At 33.8% G+C, this 27,625-nt stretch overlaps 1 protein-coding gene across 1 annotated transcript in view; it reads right to left on the bottom strand.

Moving 5' to 3' along the window:
- Nucleotides 1–27,625, bottom strand: part of LOC115212161 (myotubularin-related protein 13) — a gene marked incomplete at its 5' end in the record, with an annotated part of 221,051 nt that overhangs the window by 106,933 nt on the left and 86,493 nt on the right. Inside the window, 6 exons of the mRNA XM_029781000.2 lie at nucleotides 503–576; nucleotides 674–840; nucleotides 9,295–9,491; nucleotides 9,933–10,043; nucleotides 11,332–11,535; nucleotides 17,803–17,871. Of these exons, the coding sequence (XP_029636860.2) occupies nucleotides 503–576; nucleotides 674–840; nucleotides 9,295–9,491; nucleotides 9,933–10,043; nucleotides 11,332–11,535; nucleotides 17,803–17,871 (822 nt within the window). The remainder of the gene's footprint in view (nucleotides 1–502; nucleotides 577–673; nucleotides 841–9,294; nucleotides 9,492–9,932; nucleotides 10,044–11,331; nucleotides 11,536–17,802; nucleotides 17,872–27,625) is intronic.

Below are 27,625 nucleotides of genomic sequence, written 5' to 3'. Positions count from 1 at the left end.
GCAGTTGAGGGGACCTGTGGAAGAGGTAGACCCAGGAAAACCTGGCAAAATTGAGGTCGATCAACATCAGTGGAAATTGCAGCTGTGGTTAAGCAAACCATCCGATCATGGCCGTTGCCGGTGCTGCCCCATCTGGCCTCCATGCCGGTGGCACGTAAAAGCACCATCCGTTTGTGTCCGTTGCCAGCCTCGCCTGGCACCTGTGCGGGTGGCACATAAAAAGCACCCACTACACTCACGGAGTGGTTGGCGTTAGGAAGGGCATCCAGCCGTAGAAACACTGCTAGATCAGACTGGGCCTGATGCAGCCTTCCGGCTTCACAGACCCAAGTTGAACCGTCCAACCCATGCTAGCATGGAAAGCGGACGCTAAATGATGATAATGACTAGGAGCATGGGATGAACAGTTGGAAAGTTCCAAACATCAGAAAGTTTTGTAATAATGACCAAAGAGACAATTGTAGATGGAATAGTAAATTAATAGAAAAATTTGGTGACCAACCTTCTGAATAGGGGGAAGGCGCTTGCTTTCTCTATGAATTGACTCCAGTGTTTCAATGTGCATGGCAACCACACCTGAAAGGAAATGAACATTTAGGAGTGTGTTTCAGAAACAGAAGAAATTCATTAAATATGTGAAGTGAAGAGAAATGTGTTGCTGTTAAATATTCACCTGGAATCATCTGATGAAGTGATTTAAGGTGTTCTTGTGTTACACTGCTTTCACTGCACACTTTGTCAACAAATCGAGTTACAAAACGAATGGCATTGGCACCAACATCAGAGGCTTCACTCTCGTCAAATCCACTTTCAGCATCAAGACTATCACTTTCGGCAAGGCTGAAATATTAATATATATCTTAAGTCACACAAGAAGCTTGGCTGATATCTTCCAAATTAAAATTTAACTGAATGTGCCTGCAAGTAATAAGCTATGGATTTGAGATATTTGATTCTATAATTATAGACATTTAGCTCTCCATGATACATTTGAAGAGTGACATTATTACTGCCTAAATAACTATACTATCATTCATAAACAAATTACTTTTGCACCCCCTTTTCAATTCTGAGTTAACGTAATGTTATAAATGCAACAGACTATAAAACTTCTAACCAGTTACTGACAAATAATTTCAACAGGAATTAGATAACAAATCCCTATATTTGTGATATATATATATATATATACATGCATAGACAGACATGACTATGTGGTAAGAAACTTATTTCTCAACCACATGGCACCTTGGGTAAGTGTCTTCTACTATAGCCTCAGGCTAACCAAAACCTTGTGAGTAGATTTGTTCAATGGAAACTGAAAGAAGCTTGTCATATATGTGTGTGTGTGTGCATGTGTGTTTATCATTGTGTATGCCTTTGTTCCCACCACCACTGCTTGGCAACCAGTGATGATGTGTTTACATCCCCATGACTTAACAGTTCAGTGAAAGAGACCAATATAATAAGTACTAGGCTTCAAACAAAAAATTATAAAAATTCATATATATATATATATATATATTATATATATATATATATATATATATATATATATATATATAATAATAATAATAATAATATTAGGGAATAAATTATTATTCCAACCTTACAGGTAAAATTCAGTATAATAATATTAGACTGAATTTCGTAATATATAATATATGTATATAATTAATTTAGAGACGAACCACCATTCCACAACTCAGTCAATGAAGAATGCGTCCCAAAACAATACTGTGAGACATATACCATACTAATGCTAATCTAAAATTTTAATAATATATAATATTGAACAGTAAGATTATTACAATCATGTAATATATAAGAGCAAATACTTTCAAAATCACAGTGAATACCATACAAAGAAACATTCATCACAAAAATATTAATTTAAAATCAAATAAAGTATAAATTGAACAATAAAAATTAATACAATAATATAAAGTATAAAAGTAAGTACTTGTACATTGACTACGCGTGTTTCATGGCTGAATTAGGATTATATAAAATCATATAAGAAAACCATATCCAAGTTCATTAGAAAGGAAAAATGATTTTACTCCTAAAAACAGTCACTCATCAGGTCAAATTCCTAAAAAAACCTAAAAACTAAAATTTTAATTTACCCCATAATATGATAAGGGATAAAAAAAAATTATAAGAAAATAATAAGGAATAAAAATATATATAAAGAAGCAAACCTGTAAAGTAATCCCTAAGTTAAAGACATTAATATTATTATTAAAAGTTACGCAATAAAAATTCAAATAGAGTATCATTGTAAACATGATTAATTCATTGTGGCGAATGTAACTAAAAGTAAATACGTGTTAGTGTATAAAGCTAATAAAAGACTTATGTCGATATTGTTTAGAATAAGTTTAAAAAACATGACTTTTCCGCCGGCAACCCACTGTAGATTAAACTGAAAAAAATGTACTTTAGCAGTTATACTGAAAAGTCACGTGATAACTATGGCATCCATTATCCAGAGATTAATACATATTAAATTTACCATAGTAATAACGAAATTATCGAAAAAGGAGGTCTACCTAAAGTATATTATTCATTGAAGATTTAAGATACTTAAACTTTTAAATCTACAAAAATTATAACTATAACACATACGAAATTTATATTATGTAAATAATGCTATAAAACACTGTAACAATGCACATATTATCGTTAATTCTTTATTAGTAGAAAGGTAATTATTTATTCTAATTATCTCTATATATATAAAACTCAGAATGTGTGTCTGTCTGTCTATTTCCCTAAAACTTGAGAACTACAGAACCAATTTCATTCAAATTTTACACATGCCTTACTTAGGGTCCATGTAGTTTCATGGGCAAAAAAATGTTCAACTTCTTGCCTAGAGCGAGCCTATAGCAATATCATATCTTCTCCACTATTTCAGTATTACGTGTTAAAAGTGAAACAAAAACATTTCTCTATTTTATGTCAGATACTTTAACTTTAACAATAAAAATAATAATAACAATTGAATTATATGTAGTAAGTAATAATTAAAATCAAACTAAAGTATAATATAATCGTAACATAACAAAAGTAAAAATAGCAATTGGTATAAAATTGCATCAACGACTTGAACTTGAATAAGTGGTTTCACATGAATGGGAATAAATTAAAAATAAAATTAGCATGCAGAAATGGAATAGTCCAGATGGAGCTGTGCTTTTACATTAGATTATCTGCTAATTAGCTAGCATTAAGTATCTATATGAAGTTTGGCTGTATGTAATGTCTGTTTTCTCGAACAGCCAGTTTTACAGAGTACTGCTGTTGGTTTATTTCTTATACATAAAGGACTAAAGCTTCAACTGCCTACTGCTTTCTGATCATCGTAAGGTTTGTTGTTATTATTATTACTGTTTAACTATTGTTATCACGTTTGTTGGTTCCTCGTAAAGGAAACATTGTTGTGTTGCATTTGTTAAATAATTGTAAACTGTAACCCTCCCCCTTTGGGAGGAGCTTTGGTTATTGTTTAAAAATTGAATTGTGTCCCTGTTTGGGGAAATTGACCATATTTTCACTATTTACACGGAAGCATTTTTGTTAGAATGCCTTTGATAGAAGAAAGTCCAAAAATGAATTTCGCTGCAGCCGTCGGTGGGCGCGAATTCATTGAAATTAAAATGGAAGAAATATGGATTGATCACCGACAAAGACGGTGAATCTAGGATAATACCATCAAACGAAATAAAAAATTAAATTAAAGAAAAGACTATTGTCTATAAAGTATACAATGTAGAGAAAAAAAAGATTTGAACACCTGGAGGAAAGCACCATCAAAAAGTGTCTTGGTGCGACTATGAAAGATATCTAACTAGAGGCGGTAAATTTGCCACAATAGAAGCAAGGTTCGAGTCAACGGAGTGTGCAAGGGAGTACTCGACTCAAACCTTGCAAAGTGGAAATATTTTATTTTTACCTTTATATCTGGGACGTAGGACATCCCGTATAAAAATTTAAAATGTCCCCCCAGAAGTAGAGGTAGGCTGGATTGTAGCCACACTTCTATACAAGAAGGAGGACAAGATACAATTGATCGAAATTGCAAAAGACGGGCCTACAATTCCAGTCTGTTATATATTTTGAGTATTGTTATCACTAGCGATATCAAGATATAACTTTATATTTTGTATTTTATGTGTAGATGTATATATATATATATAGATGTACATGTAATATGTACACATATATATACACATATATACATACACTAGCACTATGACCCGGCAACAATGGGTCATAATGCTAGTATATAATAATGTAATGTTTACAGTGTATTCTAAGCTAATTATATGTATCTAATGCTACTAATCATAGCTATAAATTGGTAACTTTTCATGGGTTTAAATAAATCAATACATTATCTAAACTTATATAAATAATTTAATTTATGCCTACATATATTACATTCATCTTAAGAGTTAATTTTTTATTAGCTAATAATATCTCTTTAAATTCGTTTGTACATAATAAGCAGAATTTACTCCCTATTCTATACGATTTAGCCTTACAAACTATTTCCCATTTTAAATTGTATTTTATTCTTTTGGATTTAAGTTCCCAAATGTATTTACTGAGGCCCGTAGAATTCATTAAATTTCGGTTCTTAAAAAAATTATATGTTGGGCCACCCGTGATTTAATTTTATTTGAAGTCGATCATATGTAAGTAGTATTTATGTTATCATTATTACTATTATTATTATCATTCAAAATCACTATACATTTATATACTATGTCCTCAACATTACATTAATTATTAAATTTACATTTAGTCGTATTTCTACAATTACATTTGATTGTAGGTATTACTTAATTTATTATTGTAAAACTTATTTAATATAAATTTATTAAAGGATGAAATGATATTGCCAACATTATTAGTGGTAGAATAACCAATTCCAAATTTATTGCTAGAAAATATGTCCTTATATTTATTGTTGTCTTTAATAAATGTTTTAATTATATTTAAAATCTCTTTAATAATGTTAGTTTTAACCTGTATCCCATAAGGAATTATTAGCCATATTTTATTCTTCTTATTATTATTATTACTATGTGGTTGATTGTTCATATTACTACCTACATCAGGCATCAGATGCTTCTTTATGTTCTGTTTATTGTTATAAAAGATGTATGCATCATTTAAATTATCTTTTAAATTATAATTATATTTAGAATTGTTGAAAAATTTAACACTATTATTATATCCTGCCTTATGAAGCACTTCATTATAATATGGTGCATGTTTATTGAATATCTCATAGTTGGAAGACAGTAATGAAATTCTTTTCCCTATATTATTTGCTAATACTTTCTTAATTGAAGGTGGATGGTTACTCTTAGCATTAATATATTTCAGGTTTTCGTTAATTTTATGGTAAGGTTGAGTTATACCTGTTATTAAGTTAAAACATAAGCAATTAACATCTAAGTAATTAACATTGCTATTTTCGTTTTAAATTGTAATGCTAAGCTCATTTCTTTTTAAAAAAATATATATATTTTCTTCTTATATGTTTCCAATGTTCTATTCGTGCAATTTTTTGTTATTAGCAGGAGGTCATTTCTATACAATCCACCCTCCAATTTAAGATTTTCTAATTGGAGTTCTGCTAATAAGTAAATCTCTACTAGGTCTGTAACCTGAGCAGAATCCGGTGCTCCCATAGGGATATCAAAAACAAAAATCCGTGGTGTCTTTTCTAGCCCACAATTTATTATTATACCTGATAAACGATTTTCTGGCCATTTTTACTACTTTAACTTCATCCTTGGTCATTCCCACCTTATTCATTGCATATATTAAGGCCTTAATAAGTACAATTTTATTAATAGATGAATAATAATCATCTATGTCTATTTTAATAAATTTGTAACTATTACTGTCTTTAATATTTTAAAACCATTTTAAAGTATTATTAGTGCTAGTCCAGAGTTTAAGGTAATTCAAATTATTTAGTTTATTAATATATTTATCTAAATTTAATTTACTTAATTTCCCTAAATCTGATTTACTGGGGCATATGAGTCTAACTTTAGGGTCCGAGTAAAGATTGTCTTTATGATCTTTCAAAGTAATTTCATAAGGTTCTGTTTTATTGTCTATTTCATATTTTTCCATGATTAACCTAGAGTCTTTATTAATATTATAAATGGTATTTTCCAGGACAATTTTATATTTTATATTTATTTCTTTTTCCAAAAGGTTATCATATAAATTCGTATCTAACAGGTTGCCAGTTTTATCTGATTGTACTATGATTCCTTCAATATTCCACATTTCTTTTATTTTGGTTGCTAAATATCTTAAATATTCATTGTGTCTGTTTGGGTATTTTTTAAATTTACTGTTTTTAAACACCTTCCAAATTTTGTCTTCCAGAGTCTGAATTACCCTATTATATGGGGGTTCCCTTTTAGATTTAAATTTTGAGCTTATGTAATTGGTATTCTACACATCTTTAATGTTGGCAATATTACGATTATTATAGTGAACTATCCATTTTATTCTATTAATGATATCCTTTATATTATTAATAAGTTTCAGGATATATTCCCTTTTCGATGGAATGGGGATGTCCCTCAATGATGAGTCCCAGAGTAGTGGTTCTATCTTACCTGCAAGTTCCATAATAAACGAAAATTGAAGGTTAAAACTAAACAATATTTGTTAATTATAAGTATATTAAAGCATTATAATAATAATATTAGGGAATAAATTATTATTCCAACCTTACAGGTAAGTATATAACTAATTTAGAGATGAACCACCATTCCACGACTCAGTCAATGAAGAACGCATCCAAAACCATGCTGTGAGACATATACCATACTAATGCTAATCTAGAATTTTAATAATATATAATATTGAACAGTAAGATTATTACAATCATATAATATATAAGAGCAAATACTTTTAAAATCACAGCGAATACCATACAAAGAAACATTCATCACAAAAATATTAATTTAAAATCAAATAAAGTATAAATTGAACAATAAAAATTAATATAATAATATAAAGTATAAAAGTAAGTACTTGTACATTGACTATGAGTGTTTCATGGCTGAATTAGGATTATATAAAATCATATAAACAAGGCGGTTTTTTTCACTTAATTTATTTTTCAAAATTAAGATAAAGTTCTTTTTTAATCTAATATATACTCTCCTTCATTTTCTACAATGCTCTTCCCTCTATCTGGTAGACTTGCAAGGCCTCTCTTCCAAAATTTACTTGTCTGTGATGAAAAATATTCCTCCAATACTGTTCTGACCTCGTCTACAGAATTCATATTGTTTTCCATCCAAATGATTTTGAAGACTGTGGAATGTCTGATGAATATGGTGGGTGGATCATCGTTTCCCATTCAAACTGCTTCAGCCTTTGGAATGTCATCCTCGCTGTATGTGGCTGAGCATTATCCTGATGGAAGACCACCTTTTATGTTGAAATCAAAGATGGTCATTTTTCTTCTAGTGCTGACTTATGCTGCTCAAGCTACTCATGGTAGATCTCTTTTGTTATCGTTTGGTTTGGGTTTAAAAGTTCAATCAGACTGAACCTTTCATATCCCACCAAACAGATAACAATACCTTATATGGTGAAGACCTTCTTTAGCCTGGGGTGCCGGTGTTTCTCCTTTCCCTACCCACTGTCTTCGGTGCTGTACATTTTTATAGAGAACCCATTTCTCATCACTAGTCACTATTTGGTCAAAAAGAGGTTCATTCATGAGATGTGACAGCAAAGAAGAGCACACATTCACTCTCTGCACATGATTACACTTGGAAAGTTTGTGAGGAACCCACTGACTCAATTTCTAATGGCATGCAGGTGTTGATGAATGGTTGAATGACCAAATCCAAGCTTCTCTGCTTGTTCCTCGAAAGTTACGATGGGATTTTGTTCCACCAGGGTTTTCAGGATGTCCTCATCGAGTGCTACAGATCTTCCGGAAGGAGGCTCATCTTCTAGGCTGTAGTTTCCGGCTTGGAATTTCTGGATCCACCATTGACACTGGCTTAGGCTTATTGTCTGATCCCCACATATTGCGTTAATGTTCCTTGCACTTTCCATTGCATTGTTACCTTTATTGAACTCATAAAACAAAATATGCTGAATATGCTCCTTTGTCCCATTACAACTAAAAGTCACAGGGGGATGGGATAAACTACCTGCATCAACTTGCTATAAAAGAAGGTAGTAATTTTACATTGTCCTTATTCTTAGTGCAAGTTTTGAAGAGTGCAGTTCAAATTTAATAGTTGCACTAAAAATAAGGGGAATATTACTTTGCTTAGTAAGATGTGAGAGTTAGCAACAGGAATGGTATCCTGTTGTAGATCTGCCTCAAAAAATTCCATCCATGGTCATTAAAACAATGATGATGATGATGATATATATATATATATATGGTCATCCCATAAATGATATGGTTTTTTTTAGTTGCATTAACTGAAAGTCAGAGGGGGACAAGATAAAGTACCTGCATCAACTTGTTATAAAAACAAGTAGTAATTTTATGTTGTCCTTATTGTTAATGCAAATTTTGATGAGTGCAGTTTAATTTTAACAGTTATTTTTTCAAAGCTATAATGGAAGTGACAAAGGTACATATTCGGCATATTTTGGTTTATGAGTTCAATAACAGCAACAATGCAATGGAAAGTGCAAGAAATATTAATGCATTAGCTGGGGATCAGCATAAGCCAGTGTCAACGGTAGTTCCAGAAATTCTAAGTTGGAAACTACAGCCTAGAAGATGAGCCTCATCCTGGAAAACCTGTAGAGCTCAACGAGAGGGTCCTGCAAACCCAGGTGGAACAAAATCCCATTGTAACTGTAGAGGAACTAGCAGAGAAGCTTGGATTTGGTCGTTCAACTATTCATTGACATCTCTGTGCCATCGGAAAAGTCAGCAAATTAGGTCAATGAGTTCCTCAGAAACTTTACAGGTCTAATGCTTGGCCACATACAGTGTGGATGACATTCCAAAGGCTGGAGCAGTTTCAATGGGAAACAATGCCCCACCCACCATATTCACTGGACATTGTTCCATCTGGTTATCATTTATTCCGTAGTCTTCAAAATCATTGTGGAAAAGGAAGGAGAGTATATTTTAGATTACAAAAGAACTTTGTTTATCTTAATTTTGAAAAATAAAAGAAGTAAAAAAAAAAAACGCATTATTCATGGGATGACCCAATATCATATTCACACACAGACACACACACACACACGTCATACCTTGCAGTTATATTGCTGTTGCTAGCACATTTCTCATCAAAGCCAACAGTGTTTTTGTCTCTTCGATTGACATCAAGGGGAATCATCATATAGACCATTCGGTTGGCGTAATGAATGGCCTGGCTATAGACAGTGGACTCTTCATTGTTCACCATTTCTTCCTGTTGTTCTTTGCTAAGATTTGGCCAAATTCTTAGCTATATGAAGAAAAAAAAGTAATACTTGACATAAAACTGTTTTGTCTCCAAATTGTAGTCATCAACTAAACTCATATTAGAAACAATAAGCAATTGACAACATACCCACCATGCATAAATTTAAAACAAATTATGACATATGTCATCAAATTAATATTCTATTCATAATATCACAGGGTGATTAATTAAGATTATTATTCAAATTAATAAAGACTTAAAAAGAGTTAATTAATGAAGTCAGTTAAGTATCTTTATACAAAGACAGTGCAACTGAACTGAATGAAATTATTTAAGAGAGGATTGTCACAGATATTTACAAATATATAGGAAGAAATTGGAGGAAGACAGTCAGGAATGTTAAAATGGCATTTTCTATGCTTCTACATGTGTATACCAAAATATTTATGCTATTTCCAGAGGAATTAATGCTTGGCATATTACCTGCTCAGCTGCAATATCAAGAGCACCAATTTCTTTTGGTCGAAAAAGACTCGGGGCTGAACGCCGATGTGTATCTGGTGTGCATGATTTGCTCCTTGAAGGGTCTAAACTCTGGAGAAAATGAAATAGAAGTATTAGGTAAGAGAGAATTGCAACATTTAACTAACTTAAAGAATAAAATATTAGATGGCAAATAGCAGTAATGTTTCACTGACAGGAGCAACAAAATTCAGTCATCCAACTGACACTTTCATTTAGATTTGAAATAACATCTGGAAATAACAGCATTTAAAAAAATTTAACTGCTTATATACAAGTTTACAACTGGCAGCAAATTATATATATATATTAAAAAAAAGATCCCATCTACCTGTCTCTCATTATTTGGAATCAGAACAATTCAAATTTAGGTAAATTTGATGGTAACCAGCAATAAAATTGTTATTTTTCATAATAATGAGACAGAAATTTTAAACTGTTAAGATTTAGTACACTAACAGACTAAACCTGAGTATGGAAATGTTGCTATTCGTACAATTTGCACAGCCTACAAGACTGGGTTTAAGAAAGCAAAAAGGAAGGAGCAAAAACTCAGGGGTTGCTCCATTTGGAAGCAGGGTAACAAGATACCAGTACAGATACAACAAAGTGAACTGTTTTTAAGGTAGCCAAAGACCAGGTGACTTAGATAAGAAATTAGATCTACCATCCAAGAACACTGACACTCCCTACTACTCACTTTATATACCAACAGGCTTCCACACAGTTTCTCTCTATCCAGTTTCATTCACAAGATTTGGGTTGATTAGAGATTGTGGCTAAGGATACTTGTACAAGATATAGAGGGTTTTAATTTCCAAAACCACATAATTGCAAAGTGGATATCTTTATTATTACATTAGATATCTGCAATATTTTTATGTTACTTATCAATATTATGGCAATATTATTTGAAAGTAACAACTAAACTATTGTTATTACATATTAACAAGATCATTGTATTTTAGTAATTAAATATAAACAATATTGTTGTAGTATAGTTGTTGAAAGTTAAAAAAATATTGTATTTTAGTTATTCATCATCATCATTTAACATCCGTTTTCCATGCTGGCATGGGTTGAACAGTTTGACTGAAAACTGGTAAGCCAGGGAGCTGTACTAGGTTCGAATCTGGTTTGGCATGATTTCTAGGGTTGGATGCCCTTCCTAACGCCAACCACTCTAAGAGTGTAGAGGGTGATTTTTACATGCAACCGGTATAGGTGCTATTAATGTAAATATAAATAACACCATTGCATTTTAGTTACTAAATATAAACAGCATTGTTTTTTAGTAATTAAATATTAATAATCAAAAGCTAAAACAGGTACAAACCAAGTGTCAAAAATTCATACCTACCGAATCTCGGCCATAACTTGAATTCTTTGCCTCTTCCCGTGTGTTTTCAGCAACAAAATGTTCTTCATAGTGAGGCAAATAGAGTTGACGAATTTCTTTTTGGACATCAAGATAAAATGAAGCTTCCCAGAACTGATTGTTTCTCCACACTGCATGTTCTTGTACACATGTGTATGCAAACTGTATTACACCAGTGCACAATTTCTGGAAATATGCATTTTATTTTGCTAGTTTTAAATCACAACACTTTCACTCTATATTGAAAATAAACTAGGAAATTCATTAATTACTGAAAACATCAAATAAAATTAAGCAATCATTAGACAGATCTCTTTCACACTACTACTACTGCAATAGTTATTTCTTCATTACACAGTGTTGATCTAAACGACTGGTCTTTGTCTTTCTTTTTTTCTTTTTTCAAAGGCCTTAGACCTTGAAAATATTAACTGTTCCAAAGAACACAGAATTTCAGAGTGCTCACACATCTGCTTTTATAGCCAGTCCAGGTGGTATGATAGTTTTTGCAAGCACCTAATGCTCTGATAACTGGTACAACTTTCACTTTCCTACTAGATATCCCCACATTCTTAATAGTTCTACATTTAATTCAGCATATTTTGAGAGTTTTTTTTACATCATGAGGCATTTTCTTTTATTTTTATTATTATTATTGTTATTATTATTCAGTGAGAGAACAGAGCATACCATCAAAGTGACACTGGGTTACAAATATATGAAGCCCAATATATCCATAATGACTACCTGTCTGATAAGGGTACACCAGATACATGCATCACAACCATATGTGCACGACATGGTGATCTCATATCAAGATGGCTTATTTTGCTTGGTATGATGAAGAGTGTTAGTTGTTCACAGACAGTAGACTAAGGTGACACTTGTTTACTGGTCATGCCACAAGAACCCTGTAAAGAATTCTTGCAATTCCAAGCAATGCTGATTACCTCTGCCAAGGAAGGGAGTTATGTTTTCATTGACATTGGTTTGTCCATCTGTCCGTTTGTGTGCAAAATAACTCAAAAAGTTGTGAACAGTATTTGATGAAACTTGCGGGAAAAGTTGGTAATGACACAAAAAACAGATGATGAAATTTTGGTAGTGATCTGGGAATTTTTATGAAATCTTGAAGGATTTTTCATTTGTTACATTTACTTTACATGAAGTATTACAAAGTTACATTCTTTGATTATCTCCCTTGAAAACACATTCATCGTTTCCATGTAACCTATGGTGACGTTGCTGTTTCCAAAGTTTATTTTCGTTTCTCTATTGGTAACTTTAATTGCATATCTATCTTAACACTCAAGTTTTAGGTAATTGCTGTTTCTTTTTAGTTGTATAGTGAAACTAGCTTGCTGTTGCCATTAATGTATTATAACTGCTTCAGATGATTCCTATTTTGAAAAGTTTTTTTTCTTTAAATCATATGGCAGTGTTATTTTTTTTTTTAACCCCGCCAAGGAGGTTATATTTTTGCCGGTGTTGGTTTCAGAAATTGGGCGATTTTCAGCATGTGTGTATATGGGTGGAAATGAGCTGCTTAGCGGAGGCCTGTGCTCTCCAAGTGCTTTTCTAGTTTTTGTAGGTGTTCTACCTTCCCACTTGTATCAATTTTTTTGAGCCATGTTGGTAGTTGAGTGCTGATACTTCCAAGTGCACCAATTACTATTGGTGTCACATTTACTCTCCTCATTGATTACAACTTTCATATTTCCCATTTTAAATCATCATAGTTACTCTTTTACTTGTTTCAGTCATTTGACTGTGGCCATGCTGGAGCACCGCCTTTAGTCAAGCAACTCGACCCCGGGACTTATTCTTTGTAAGCCCAGTACTTATTCTATCGGTCTCTTTTGCCGAACCGCTAAGTGACGGGGACATACGCACACACACATATATATATATACATATATACGATGGGCTTCTTTCAGCTTCCGTCTACCAAATCCACTCACGAGGCTTTGGTCGACCCGAGGCTATAGTAGAAGACACTTGCCCAAGGTGCCACGCAGTGGGACTGAACCCGGAACCATGTGGTTGGCAAGCAAGCTACTTACCACACAGCCACTCCTGTTGTTTATTTTTTTCTTCTTTCTTATTGATCCTGTTGTCACCAGGACATGCTATGTCAATTATTATGCATGTTCTTTCTTTTTTATTCTCCACAACAATGTCTGGTTTCCAATGTCTGATCAGGTGATCACACCGAATCATTGCATCCCACAGGATTTTGCATTTCTCGTTCTCAGCAATTCCTTCTGGGGTTTGTTCATACTACGTCTTTGCTCTTTGTAGGCCATGATTTCCACAGAGTTCACAATGGATCATTCTTGCCACGTAGTCATGTCATCTTTTGTATTCATGTTGTGCCAGTTTCAGGTACTCACTGATGATGTGCCATACTGTTTCACTCCTTTCATCACACATTCTGTATTTGTCACTGTCGGTAGTGTTGTCAATTCTGCACTTCACATAGTTGGTCCTTAACTCTTGTTCTTGAGCTGCACATATAAATACTTCTGTCTCTATCTCCAGGCCAATGGTCTTCTGTATCTGTCATGGTGTTCATATCTCTTGCAAATTGACTGTAAATTTTTTTATTTCTTTCCATGCTGTTCTTTATTTTTGTGTTCTTTTCCTCTTTAAACTTTTCTTTCATTACACAATTCTCAGTTTTGATGACACCAGCCTTCTTTGCATTTTTCAACAATGGCTCTATGGTATTTTTACATACCACCCTAAGCTGTTTTCCTCTGTTTTGATACAATCCTTGCAACTGATCAAACCTCTCCCACTCTTTCTTCTGAACACGTACAGTCTGGCTCTGTGTACTGTCAACATTTTTCTTGTCTTCGTATCCATTTTCATCAGTTCTTTCTTTTGCCATTTTATAATTCCAGCTCCATACTGAAGTGATGTTATTGCCCATGTATTAACTGCTCAGATTTTATTCCATCCTCAGTTGCACTTTCATTTTCTTCTCCATTATCTCAATGAGCTCTAGTACGCCCAGGTTATTTGTAGCCTTCTGTTTCAATTTGTTTAATCAGTTCTTTATTTGGTAATTCTATCTCTGCTAGGGACTGTACCTTGCCTCTTTTTAGGTAGACTCCACACTTCTTCATTCCGAATTCCATTCTAATATTAGCACTAAAACAGTGGACCATGTTCACCAAGGAACTCACTTGTGTCTCATCCTTGCCATATAATTTCAAATCATCCATGAAGAGGAGGTGGTTGATTGTTTGGAATTTTCCCTTTAACTGATATCCCAGGTTCACTTTCCTAAGTACTAAGGTCAGACAGATTACACAGAGAACAAAAAGCAACAGAGATAAGCTATCATCCTGGAAAATCCCTCTTCTGATGGCCAGGGTGCCCAAGCTTTTTCCATAAGATGTCAGTTTTGTTTTCTACCCCACCATACTTCTCTTCAAGAAACATGTTACATTCCTCACAATTCCAAATAGATCTAAGCATTTAATGATCCATGAATGTGTAATTAGATCATAAGCTTTGCAGTAGTCAATCCAGGTCACTCCCAAATTTGTTCTCTTTCATTTATAATCTTGATTTACCATTTTGTCTATCAATAATTGATCTTTGGTACTTCTGCATCTCTTTTTACAGCCTTTTTGTTCCATTGGTAATATATAGTTCTCATCCAGAAATCTGTACAGTTCTTCTGCAGTTTCTCCTAGCAGTAACTGTTAGGAGGCAAGAAATTGTTTGGTAATTGTCAGCAGCATTTCCTTTTGATGCATCCTTCAGACACAACACCATTCGCCCTTTTGTCAACTTGCCCAGGATTTCTTCTCCATCGGTCACTGCATTAAATTGCCCTGCAATCAATTTATGGCATATACTGAACTTATTTTATCCAAAATACCTGTACATCATCAGGTCCTGCTACTGTCCAATTGTTTATCTTTTCACTCATGTTTCTGATACTGTCTTCTGTGAAGTGGATAGCCTTTTGCTGGAGATAAGAAGCTGTTTGCTTCAGGTTGCAGAGCCATTAAGCTGTAGTATTATGTTTTTCTTGCTTACTTTATATCTTACCCAGAAATGTCGACTTTCATCAGCAGCAGGGACTAATCTTTCAAGTTCTTTATGATTATTAATCTCCTGATAAAATCTTTTTTGGTTGGTTCTAAACAATTTGTTTTGCTGGTATTGCTTAATCTGTTGTTCAAATCTAGTTAGCTTTGCTTTTTTTGCAGGTATGTACTGCTTCACTATTATTATTAACAAGGTGATGCTTTGTGGTATTTCACCTGTCACTACATTCTTAGTTCAAATTCCACCAAGGTCGACTTTACATTTCATCCTCCTGAGGTCGATAAATTAAGTACCAGAGAAACACTAGGGTCGATGTAAGTGACTAGTCCTCAACCCCAAAATTTCAGGCCTTGTGCCTTTAGCAGAAAGGATTATTATTATTATTATTATTATTATTATTATTATTATTATTATTATTAATAATAATAATAATAATAATAATAATAATAATAATAATAATAATAATAATAATAATAATAGCACTCAGAGGGCATAAACCTCTGCCAAGGCAACACCAATGTCCTCTCAAAGATTAGCCAGAGATGACTTTTAAAATGAGAATATCTGAAATAAACTTGACTGCTCTCACAAATGAGAATACTAAAAATGAACTTGACCGCTCTCAAAAATTAAGTAAAAAAGAACAGGAAAAATAATCCAGAATCCTTGTCCGGTATTGGTTTGATCCCAAAATCTAATCAGTTCAACACCTGTCACGAGGCCAAACATCCCTGGAGGTTTCATCTGAATGCATTCAGTAGTTCTTGAGATATCTTGTCCAAGGACAAACAATCAAACATAACTGAAAACAATACCTCTGCCTTCACTAAGGTGGGGGTAATAATAAAGGTGGTAACCTAGCAGAACCATGTGCATGCCAGGCAAATTTACATTCTGAATTCAAACTCTGCCAAGGTCAACTTTGCTTTTTATCCTTTCAGAGTCAATAAAATAAGTAATAAAATAACCGATGTAATCTGTAGGGAGGGATTGAATATGCAGGGGAAACACTGAGAACTTTTTCTGAGGAAATAAGTCTAGGAGCTGGACAATATCCATCAATAATGCAGCCATTTGCTCACATGATTGAATACTACCTGCCTGCAATATTGGAATTTTAAATTGTAAATGCATCATTAATTTGATCTGTACTTTTAAGCCTGAACTATTGAAATACAAGGTAAACTACTTGTATTTGTAAACTACTACTGTAGTTGTTGGTTTGCTTATGTTTTTACTTGTAGTGACTTCCTTAACCCTTTCGTTACCAAACCGCCCAAAGCCGCCCGAAAAAAATTTTGGTTAATGTGACCGAACCGCCCAAACCCGCCCGTATTTACCTATTCATATTTAAATGAGAATATCAGAGCAAATCTCTTTAGTACATTCGTGAAAACACGTATTATACTTCGTAAACAGTTCAACTACAGTTTTGTACAACAATCGAAGTGTAATTTTGGGAGATTTTTTTCCGAAATTTGTTCCTATTGTGTTTTTAAAATTTGTAATTCTGACAAAAAATGGATACGAATTTCATTATATCAAGCAGCGAGTCAGAATTCGAAGGATTTTCTACTGAAGACCTTCATAAATCTAACTCTATGACTGAAAAAAAAAAGCACGTGGTATTTGATAATGAATCTGATGTTTCATTTTCCGAAAGTGAAAACAGTGAATCTGAGAGCTCTGACTGCGATAAAGAAAATGAATTGGTACCTGAATGGAGTGAAAATTTAAAAAACTGTTTCTTTCGGTGATTTTTTCTGAAGAAACTGGACCAAGCCACAGACTTTCCTAGGAGAGTAAAGCCTTAGACTATTTCTTTTTACTTTTTCGAATGAGCCTATTTGAAATCATTATGGCGGAAACAAACCGTTACGCTAAATGTAAACAAAGCGAAAGAAAGGATAGTTAGTGGTTTCCCACAACCTTAAATGAAATTAAGACTATTTTGCCATAAATATTATTATGGGTATCAGAAAGTTACCCAGAATAACAAATTCTATCGTAAAATTTTGTTGTATACCCAATTGAATATTAGCTAATAACCCATTTTCTATAGCGATGTTTGAACAAAATTTTAATAATTTTATATTTTGTTGAATTTACCTGTATCTTCCTGCAATTAGAGTCACTTTGTGACAAAAATTATAGTATAGAATTGGTTGAGAACATTTCATTAAATTACCTTCCAAAAATCTCATTAATATATTGATAAATAAAAAAGTTATAGTTGTTTAATGAAACCAGACTAAATTTATGATTACGTTAGAAATTAATTGAAACACATAAGGGGTGTATTTTGGTCAGAAATATAGTAACGAAAGGGTTAAACACCATTACTCTAGATTTTAAAAGGGTTCCTAAGAACTTAAATTCACTTACTCGACAGAAAGAGGTTGCAAGAGGTAGAATAGCATATGCAACTCCATTTTCATCCATGCTGGAATCATTCTGAAAATAAAAAATTTTAAAATAATTTAGAGAAGAAAACTGATGAATAATGACTAATAGTAACCCACATCATCATCATTATCATTTAATGTCCATCTTCTATGCATGCATGGGTAGGACAGTTGACAGGAGCCAGCCAGGTAAAACACTACCCCAGGCTACTGTGTCTGTTTCGGCAGGCTTTTTGCAGCTGGATGCCCTTTCTAGCACCAACCACTCTGCAGAGTTGACTCAGTGCTTTTTATGCAGCACTAGCATAGGTGGGGTTAGTTTTGGTATGATTTTTACAGCTTGATGTCCTTCCAAATGCCAACCACTTTACAGTGTGGACTGAATGCTTTTTATGTGGCACCACACTAGAAGGGTCACCAAGTAACGTGCAAGACAAAAATCCTTTGAGAGGGGCAGGGACATTTGAGGAGAGAATTCATGTCAGATGATGAACGGTTAGAGTATGAGAGAGTGGTAGAAACGGGTGTCTTGCTATGGAGGAGGTACATAGTTACCCAGCAAAAGAGAAAGAGTGAGAGGGGGAGGGAGAGAGAGAGAAGAGATATATATATAGTTCATCACAAAGCATTGGAAAGCTAAGTAATCTATTTCTTTTTAAGATTTAAAAATTTTTTAATTTTAAATATTTTAATAAGTCTTATTGTATTATTTTGTATACTACATAAATACTGATTGTTATGTAATGATTTAGCTGTTGAAGTTATGTATATAATTATTAGATTTTAACTCTACGTTTATTTGTAAGATTTTACTTAGCCAAAGAGATATATAGATCGTTAATAGTTATACGATGTTTTAAAGTTAGGTTTCTGGTTTTAATTTGATTTTAATCTTTAATTTTTTTAATGTATCTCATAATTTTGATTGTATAAGTATTTATTTGTTGAAGATATGCATTTCATTATTAGATCATAACTATACGGTTTTTAAAAGTTATTAATTAGCCAACGAGATATATTGATCGTTAAATAGTTATAGGGTTCTTTTTAGATAGTCTATACGTTTACAATATGCTTTTTCATCTTTAATATATTTCATGAGTAATAATGAATAATTAATTAATTTAGTTTTTTTAATACTTATATATTTATTGATAGATTATTTAGTTAAATAATTTGGTAATTAAATTTTTGGACTATAACTGAGTTAAGGATATTTGTGAGACTATTATGTTTTTTAAGCCATATTCATAAAAATCTCTAATAGTTGATTTTGTTCTATTATAGCTTAAATATAGCTATTTTCAATTGATATTTTGTAATAGTAATTTTCATTGATAAAATATATTCGTAATTTTCATTATTATTAAAGAATTTTCAATTTGTTTGTTACTATTTTAGTTAATGGCATGATTTTTGAAAAATAAGTAAACCTTTTTTTAATATTTTGATAATTTATGTTATATGGTTTTTATTGGATACTATATAACTACGGATTGATAATTTGATTGTATAAGTATTTAGTTGTTGAAGATATGCATTTCATTATTAGATCATAACTATACGGTTTTTGTAAGTAATTAATTAGCCAACAAGATATATTGATCATTAAATAGTTATAGGATTCTTTTTAGATAGTTTATACGTTTACAATTTGCTTTTTCATCTTTAATTTTTTAATTATTTAATATATTTCATAAGTAATAATAATTAATTTATCTAGTTTTTTTTTAATATATATATTTATTGATAGAGATAATTTTAGATCTTATTTATCTATATTTATATATATTTATTGATAATAATTTAGATATTATTCAAATATTTTATAATTATTAGATTTGAACTTAAATTTAATAATATGAATAGTGTTTATTTTTTTGATTATTTTTTTTGTTAAATAATTAGGTAATTAGATTTTGACTATAACTGAGATTAGGTTATTTGTGAGTTTATTATGTTTTTTTAAAGCCATATTATATCTGAATAGATAAATACATTTTCTATCTATCTTTACCTTAAAAATTAATATTTAACATTATAATTGGATTGTATGACATAATCATAATCATTAAAGTTTCTAGTTTGATAATAGATTTTTTATCGGAAAAATTATTATTTTATTTATTTCTTAAATAATATTGTTTAAATATATTTGCTTCTTTATTTAACTATTATCATTAACCTGAAGATTAACTATAACCATAATTCGAATTTATAACTGAATTTAAATTATTGTAATTTGAATTAGGTTATTGCCATGAAACGTACATAGTGGTTTTACTTATCTTATAATAAACTTTTTAATACATTCTGATGGTTATATATAATAAATAAAATTAATAAATAAAATTTTTTTTTTAATTTTTAAAAATAAATGGATAAAATTTTTTAAAATTATAAATATAAATATAAATTAATAATTTTAAATATAAATAATTTAAATTCTAAATTTTATGTTTTATATATTTTGTAAATTATATTATTTTAATTTTTATATTTTGGTTCATGTTTTTCACTGTTTGCCTAATAGTGGTTTTATCTCAAATTTAATTTATATGTTTATATATGAATATGTGTGTGTATATATATATAAGTATAAATGTGTATGTACATACATGTATAAATGTGTATATATATATACACCTGGCCCTATGCCTGTGGCACGTAAAAAACGCCCACTACACTCACAGAGTGGTTGGCATTAGGAAGGGCATCTGGCTGTAGAAACACTGCCAGATCAGACTGGAGCCTGGTGCAGCCTCCTGGCATCCCAGACCCCAGTTGAACCATCCAACCCATGCTAGCATGGAAAATGGACGTTAAATGATGATGACGTGTGTGTGTGTATATATATATATATATATATATATATACAAACATTTATATACATATGTACATGTATATATATATATACATATATATATATACACACATACATATATATATATATATACATATATATATATATATATACATATATACATATATACATACATACATATATATATACATATATACATACGTCCTCCCTTTCATTTTTTTCTCTCTGTCTCTTCACTTCTCTCTGTCACACCAGCTTTCCTCTCTCAGCCTCTCAATCTTTCTAAATATATAGACGCAAACTTTCTCCACTCACTCTCTCTTACTCTCTTCTTATCTTCTCTCTGATCTCAGTCTCTCTAAATACATAGACACTTTCTTTCTTTCTCTATTTCTTCTCTACCCTCTATCACACTATTAAATTTAAATATAATTAGATAGATAAATAAATAAAATATCCAGAACCTGGAGGAGCATGGAAATGGCATTGTTCTTGAGAGCCTGGCAATGTGATGACGGAGATAATCCGAACAACATAGTTACAGCTGCGCTGAAGAGCAATGGTTACACAGGAACGTTGGCAGAGATAGAGCGAAAGAAGCAAGAGTTTATACGCTCCTATACACTCATAAGATCCCACATCAGCACGCTTGATGCCATCTTTGACAACGAACAAAGCAAAGATGGCAAGGATGGAGGCACGGGCGCTGATGAAAGATGTCACCCCCACTTGGTAGACACCCAGGAAAACAAAGAAGATTCAAGTGAACAACCTGCCCGGGAAGTAAACCCAAGTGCAAGTGCCCCTACCAGCACCAAAAGCCAAAACCATGTGGATGAAAAAGCAAAAAAAGAAGTAAAAGGAGGAAAAACTCAAACAAAACCAAAAGATGAAACAGCCAAGGATAGAAGCAAACCTGACTATCCATATACCAAAAAAGGATAGAAAGAGACGGCACACACAGATGTGTAAATTCTACCTAAAAGGTGTCTGCTGGCATGGAGAAGGTGCAGACTACCATTTTGCACACCAAAGACCCTGCCACATAAACATGAAACAGGGCAGAAACAAACTGCCAAAAGGAAAAGGAAAGGACTACGCACCACCTGCCCTAAAATGGAGGTACACAGATGTAGTGCATGTTACATACCATCAACATGTTATTGACAGGGCAGCTGCTGAACAAGAATCTTTTTTGTGCATGGCACAAAAGATTGCACAGCAGCCAACCTGGCTCCATCAAACTCAAACTCGCAGATGGGACTATCCATGGCGTACAGAAGTTTCAAATCGCCTAAACAAACAAATTGAAAGCAGTGAAAAGTCCCGCCTGAAAATAAAACTGTTGGAAATTGTAAAATGTCTGCAACTCTCCCATGAAAAAGAAAGAGCAGACAAAGAAGCCTAGGCTATAGACAACATAAAATCTAACCCCAGAGCTCTCTACAGGTATGCCAAAGAAACAGCTATGATGCACTGTAGGATAGGACCGCTCCTTGACAAGGATGGCACACTCACAGGAAATCCAATGAGGGTAAGTGAAATACTGAATGAGCAATTCAAGAGTATTTTCACGCCACCCCTAGGGCATTTTCAAGTCAGCAATCCAACTGACTTCTTTACCACTGCAGATATAAAATCAGAGGCAGCGATGATTGATTACATCAATATAAAGGAAGATGATGTAATAAAGGCTATAGATGAAATGAAAACAAATTTAGCTACTGGACCCGATGGATTCCCAACAATCCTTCTAAAAGTATGTAAGAGAGTCCTAGCAAGACCACTGCAGTTCCTCTGTCAGAGCTTCCTTGCAACTGGCAAACTTCCAAGAAAACTGAAAGAAGGTAAAATATGCCCTATTCACAAAGGAGGTAGCAGAGCAGAGGCCAAGTATTACAGACCTATCACTCTGACCTCACGCATCAGCAAGGTCAGAAGGAAACTAATCACCTTCCTTGAGGAAAATGACTTGCTGCCTGACACCCAACATGGATTCCAACCAGGAAGAAGCGGCTTAACTCAGCTCCTACAACACTATGACTGGGTGCTGAAACGACTGCTCAACCACTCAAATGTGGAAGTCACATATCTCGACTTTGCAAAGGCCTTTGATAAAGTCGATCATGGAATGATATGTCACAAACTGCGTGATCTTGGCATAGTTGGAAAATTGGGAGAATGGCTTCATGACTTTCTGAAGGATAGAAGTCAGGTGGTAGTAGCCAATGGGGCCACCTCCATTAACATGCAAATAGTGAGCGGTGTTCTGCAGGACACTGTTTTGGGACCACTACTGTTCATAATGGCCCTCTCACACATGCCCTCAGCCACGCAGAGAGCCACGATAACAAGTTATGCAGATGATACAAATGTTTCACAGATAATACAGAACCCTGAAGACACTATGCACCTGCAATGTGAGCTGGACAAAATATACAAGTGGGCTGAAAAGAATAGCATGCAGTTCAATGCTGAAAAATTTCAAGCTTTATACTATCAATGCAATACCCAATAAATACACGGGACCTGGAGGGATTGCAATCCCAGAAGCACAATCAGTGCGAGACCTGGGTATTTACATGAGTAATGGTGCAACCTTTCATGTGCATGTCGCTAAATTGGCAATGAAATGTAGACGGCTGACCGGATGGATTCTTAGAGCCTTTAGAACAAGAGACCAGGAAACCATGATGGTCCGCTGGAGGACACTTGTCCTAAGCCACTGTCAAATTAATCACGAAGCTACACGAAGAAGATAGCCTCTGTGCAGCATATAAGCTATTGGGAAAGACTCAAGAGATTAAGACTCTATTCCTTAGTGCGTAGGCGAGAAAGATATACCATAATATACATCTGGAAGATCCTGGAGGGACTTGTCCCAAACTTTGGCATCAAGAATTACACAAATACTAGAACTGGGTGCCACTGCATAGTGCCAAGGACTCCAAATTTGCCATCAAGATGTAGGACAAGTTACTGTGATAGCCTGGGTTTCAGAGGTCCACAGCTCTTCAATATCCTCCCGAAGGACCTGAGAGACCTGCATGGGGTGGATGCAGATGTCTTTAAAATAAAACTGGATCTCTTCCTGTCAGGTATCCCAGATGAACCAACTTCATGGCAGGAGGGGCAGATGAGGGCAGCTGCATCGAACTCTCTCATGCACCAAATGGTAATTGCTAAAAAGCATTCGTGAAGTAAAATCATGTAGCAACACCGAATGGCGGTGCTCCAGCATGGCCACAGCTCGTGAGCTGAAACTAGATAAAATATAAATATAAATATATATATATATATATAATTAATTAATAAGGGTGAGAGAATTAGATACTAATTTAATAGTATATCTATTCAACACCAAGTGGCCCAGTGCCCCGAGAAACCTGGATTATTATAATATTTTATAATATATTATAATATTTTATACAAAAATAAATATAAGAGAGTGGTCACTATGTGGCTCACTCTAGCACTAGTAAATCCAAAAGGTTTCAACCACAAAAATACATGTTTCCCATGAAAGTCAGTACGATTGTTAGCTCACACGAACAGGGCAAATAAAAATAACAAAAATACAGATTATTTTGGGACAATTGTTTCGCTATTAATGAATTAAATGTAATTTTACTCACAAAAAACTCACTTGTAGCTCCTCAGCCAAAACTGTCTGGATGAAATCCACTCAATCACACGCCAGATTTTACCATAACGATAAATACACGTGTGGTTCAATTGATTACATCCGACGTTATAATTCAAATGCCCCTACCAACAGCGCGCCAAACTTTCACGGAAACAAATACATTTAGAAATAAATGTAGCATAATTATAATTAATTAATAAGGGTGAGAGAATATACTATTAAATTAGTATCTAATTCTCTCACCCTTATTAATTAATTATAATTATGCTACATTTATTTCTAAATGTAGTATATATATACTAATATGGCATTCTTATAAAAATAAGAAAAAAGCTGTCCGCTTATTAGCTCCATGAGGCCATCGCCTTAAGTTAGCTTCGAAGGTTATATGGATACTACATATATATACTACATATATATTCTTTTAGAGAGGGAGGTGCTGTTAGCCTTATGTCTGTGTCTCAGCGAGGACCGATGGTTGTAGTGTCTGGATTTCCAGGAGGTTGAGCAACCAATATAGGTGATTTACTGACAATTCAACAACTAAATTTTATCAATCTCCTGACCATCATGCTTGGTCCGTAACCTCTATACATCCCTTATCTTTACATTCTTTTACACTTTTATCATGGTTTTATCAGGTTTTTTTTATTTCTATTTCTATTTTTACTTTATAACCTTATGCCTTTACATTTATTTATATTTCTTTATACCCCCTTTACATCTCCTTACAACTCTTTATATCTTTATCCTCTATATTTTTATATTATTCTATACTTACACTTTTTATACATTTTTTATCCCTCGTCCCGAACTCTCGCCCCTCCATCTTCACCTCTATATATGTATTTATTTATTTACATTACCTCAACATCCAATTTTCCTCATTCTACATTGAGAGAAGAAAGAGATGGACGCTTCAATTCTATGCTGCTGCCGCATTATGTCGTACGTGAATGAGAGGATTTGCATCCCCAACCAAGAATTTTTGATGTAACACATGTCCTTGTGGAAGCTGTTGTGCGCGGCTGAAGAAGGCCACAGACATACATTATGCATTGTTATAAATCTGTCTAACAAAGGCCCGAAACATATGTACCGCTGAATCCTTCGCATCATGTTTTTATTTTATTTTGATCAATTTACTCCACCACCTACACCACCAAACGGTATACACAAGTGCTTATAATTATCAAGTACTCACCCCGAATTTCTATACTCAACTCATATATATATATACATATATATATATATATATATACATATATATATAATTATATATATACATCATATATATATATATATATAATACATACATATATATATATATATATCTACATACATATATATATATATATATATATATACATATCAATATATATATAATACATATATATATATATATATACATATATATATATATATACCATATATATATACATATATATATATAACATATATACATATATTACCATATATACATATATATATATAATATATATATTACATATATATATATATACATATATATCATCATCATCATCATCATCATCGTTTAACGTCCGTTTTCCGCGCTAGCACGGTTGGACGGTTTCGACCGGGGTCTGGGAGCTCGGGACTGCCCCAGGCTCCAGTCTAGTCTGGCAGTGTTTCTACAGCTGGATGCCCTTCCTAACGCCAACCACTCCGCGAGTGTAGTGGGTGCTTTTTACGTGCCACCTGCACAGGTGCCAGAGGGGTCTGGCATCGGCCACGTTCGGATGGTGCTTTTTATGTGTGTGGGGGGGGTGCAGAAATATAGGGGAGCACCAGTGGGGAGGGTTGTTCAGAGAAATGATGACAGGTTCTAGGCAAGTAAAATGTAGGATATCGAGAGAGGGGTAATGCATGGTGAAATAGCGTATTGAAGAGGGGGTTCGAAGAGTAGACACCTATAATGGTGGTGGGAGAAGCGACATCCGGTATAGATGGAGCAAAATATAGAGATATCCGGTATTGGTGTTGGGGTTGGAGGGCGGGCGCACTGCGCATTGGGAGATGAGGTTTTAGGCGGCAGAAAGAAGACGGGTTGAGTTGAAATGCTTTGCGGTGGTGTGAATAAGTTTTTGTGAGTGAAAGTTTTTATGCTTCAGCTAGCATTTGAGACGAAAGACAACGATAACGCTATTAGATGGGGATACAATAATAATAAGGCTTGCAAAAACAATGAAAAGAGGAAACAGGTCGGGAACTTAGCTGATGTTTTTTTTTCTTCCTGCGGAAGCGAGTGAAGGTGAGATTATATACCGAGAGAGAAGAGAGAGAGAGAGATAGAGAGAGAGAGAGAGAGAGAGAGAGAGGAGAGAGAGAGAGAGAGAGACAGTGAAAACAGAGGAGAAGAACCGGCACCATAGCGAGAGAGAGAATTGGGAGATGAGGTTTAGGCGGCAGAAAGAAGACAGGGTTGAGATGAAATGCTTTGCGGTGGTGTGAATAAGTTTTGTGAGTGAAAGTTTTTATGCTTCAGCTAGCATTTGAGACGAAAGACAACGATAACGCTATTAGATGGGGATACAATAATAATCAGGCTTGCAAAAACAATGAAAAGAGGAAACAGGCCGGGAACTTAGCTGATGTTTTTTTCATCCTGCGGAGCGTGAAGGTGAGATATATACCGAGAAGAGAGGAGAGAGAGGATAGAGAGAGAGAGAGAGAGAGAGAGAGACAGTGAAAACAGGGGAGAACCGACACCACATATCGAGAGAGAGAATTGGGAGATGAGGTTTTAGGCGGCAGAAGAAGACAGGGTTGAGATGAAATGCTTGGCGGTGGTGTGAATAAGTTTTTGGAGTGAAAGTTTTTATGCTTCAGCTAGCATTTGAGACGAAGACACACGATAACGCTATTAGATGGGGATACAATACTAAAAGGCTTGCAAAAACAATGAAAAGAGGAAACAGGTCGGGAACTTAGCTGATGTTTTTTCCATCCTGCGGAGCGAGGTGAGGTGAGATATACCGAGAGAGAGAGAGAAAGAGAGATAGAGAGAGGAGAGAGAGAGAGAGACATTGAAAAACAGAGGGAGAACCGACACCACAATAGCGAGAGAGAGAATTGGGAGATGATTTTAGGCGGCAGAAAGAAGACAGGTTGAGATGAAATCTTTGCGGTGGTGTGAATAAGTTTTTGTTAGTGAAAGTTTTTATGCTTCAGCTAGCATTTGAGACGAAAGACAACGATAACGCTATTAGTATGGGATACAATAATACTACGGCTTGCAAACACAATGAAAAGAGAACAGGTCGGGAACTTAGCTGATGTTTTTGTTCATCCTGCTGAGCGAGGAAGGTGAGA

The sequence above is a fragment of the Octopus sinensis genome, linkage group LG5 (genome assembly GCF_006345805.1).
Source record: "Octopus sinensis linkage group LG5, ASM634580v1, whole genome shotgun sequence".
Classification (NCBI taxonomy): domain Eukaryota; kingdom Metazoa; phylum Mollusca; class Cephalopoda; order Octopoda; family Octopodidae; genus Octopus; species Octopus sinensis.
The sequence above is the reverse complement of the archived record's forward strand: the minus strand, read 5'-3'. Positions and strand labels throughout refer to the sequence as shown.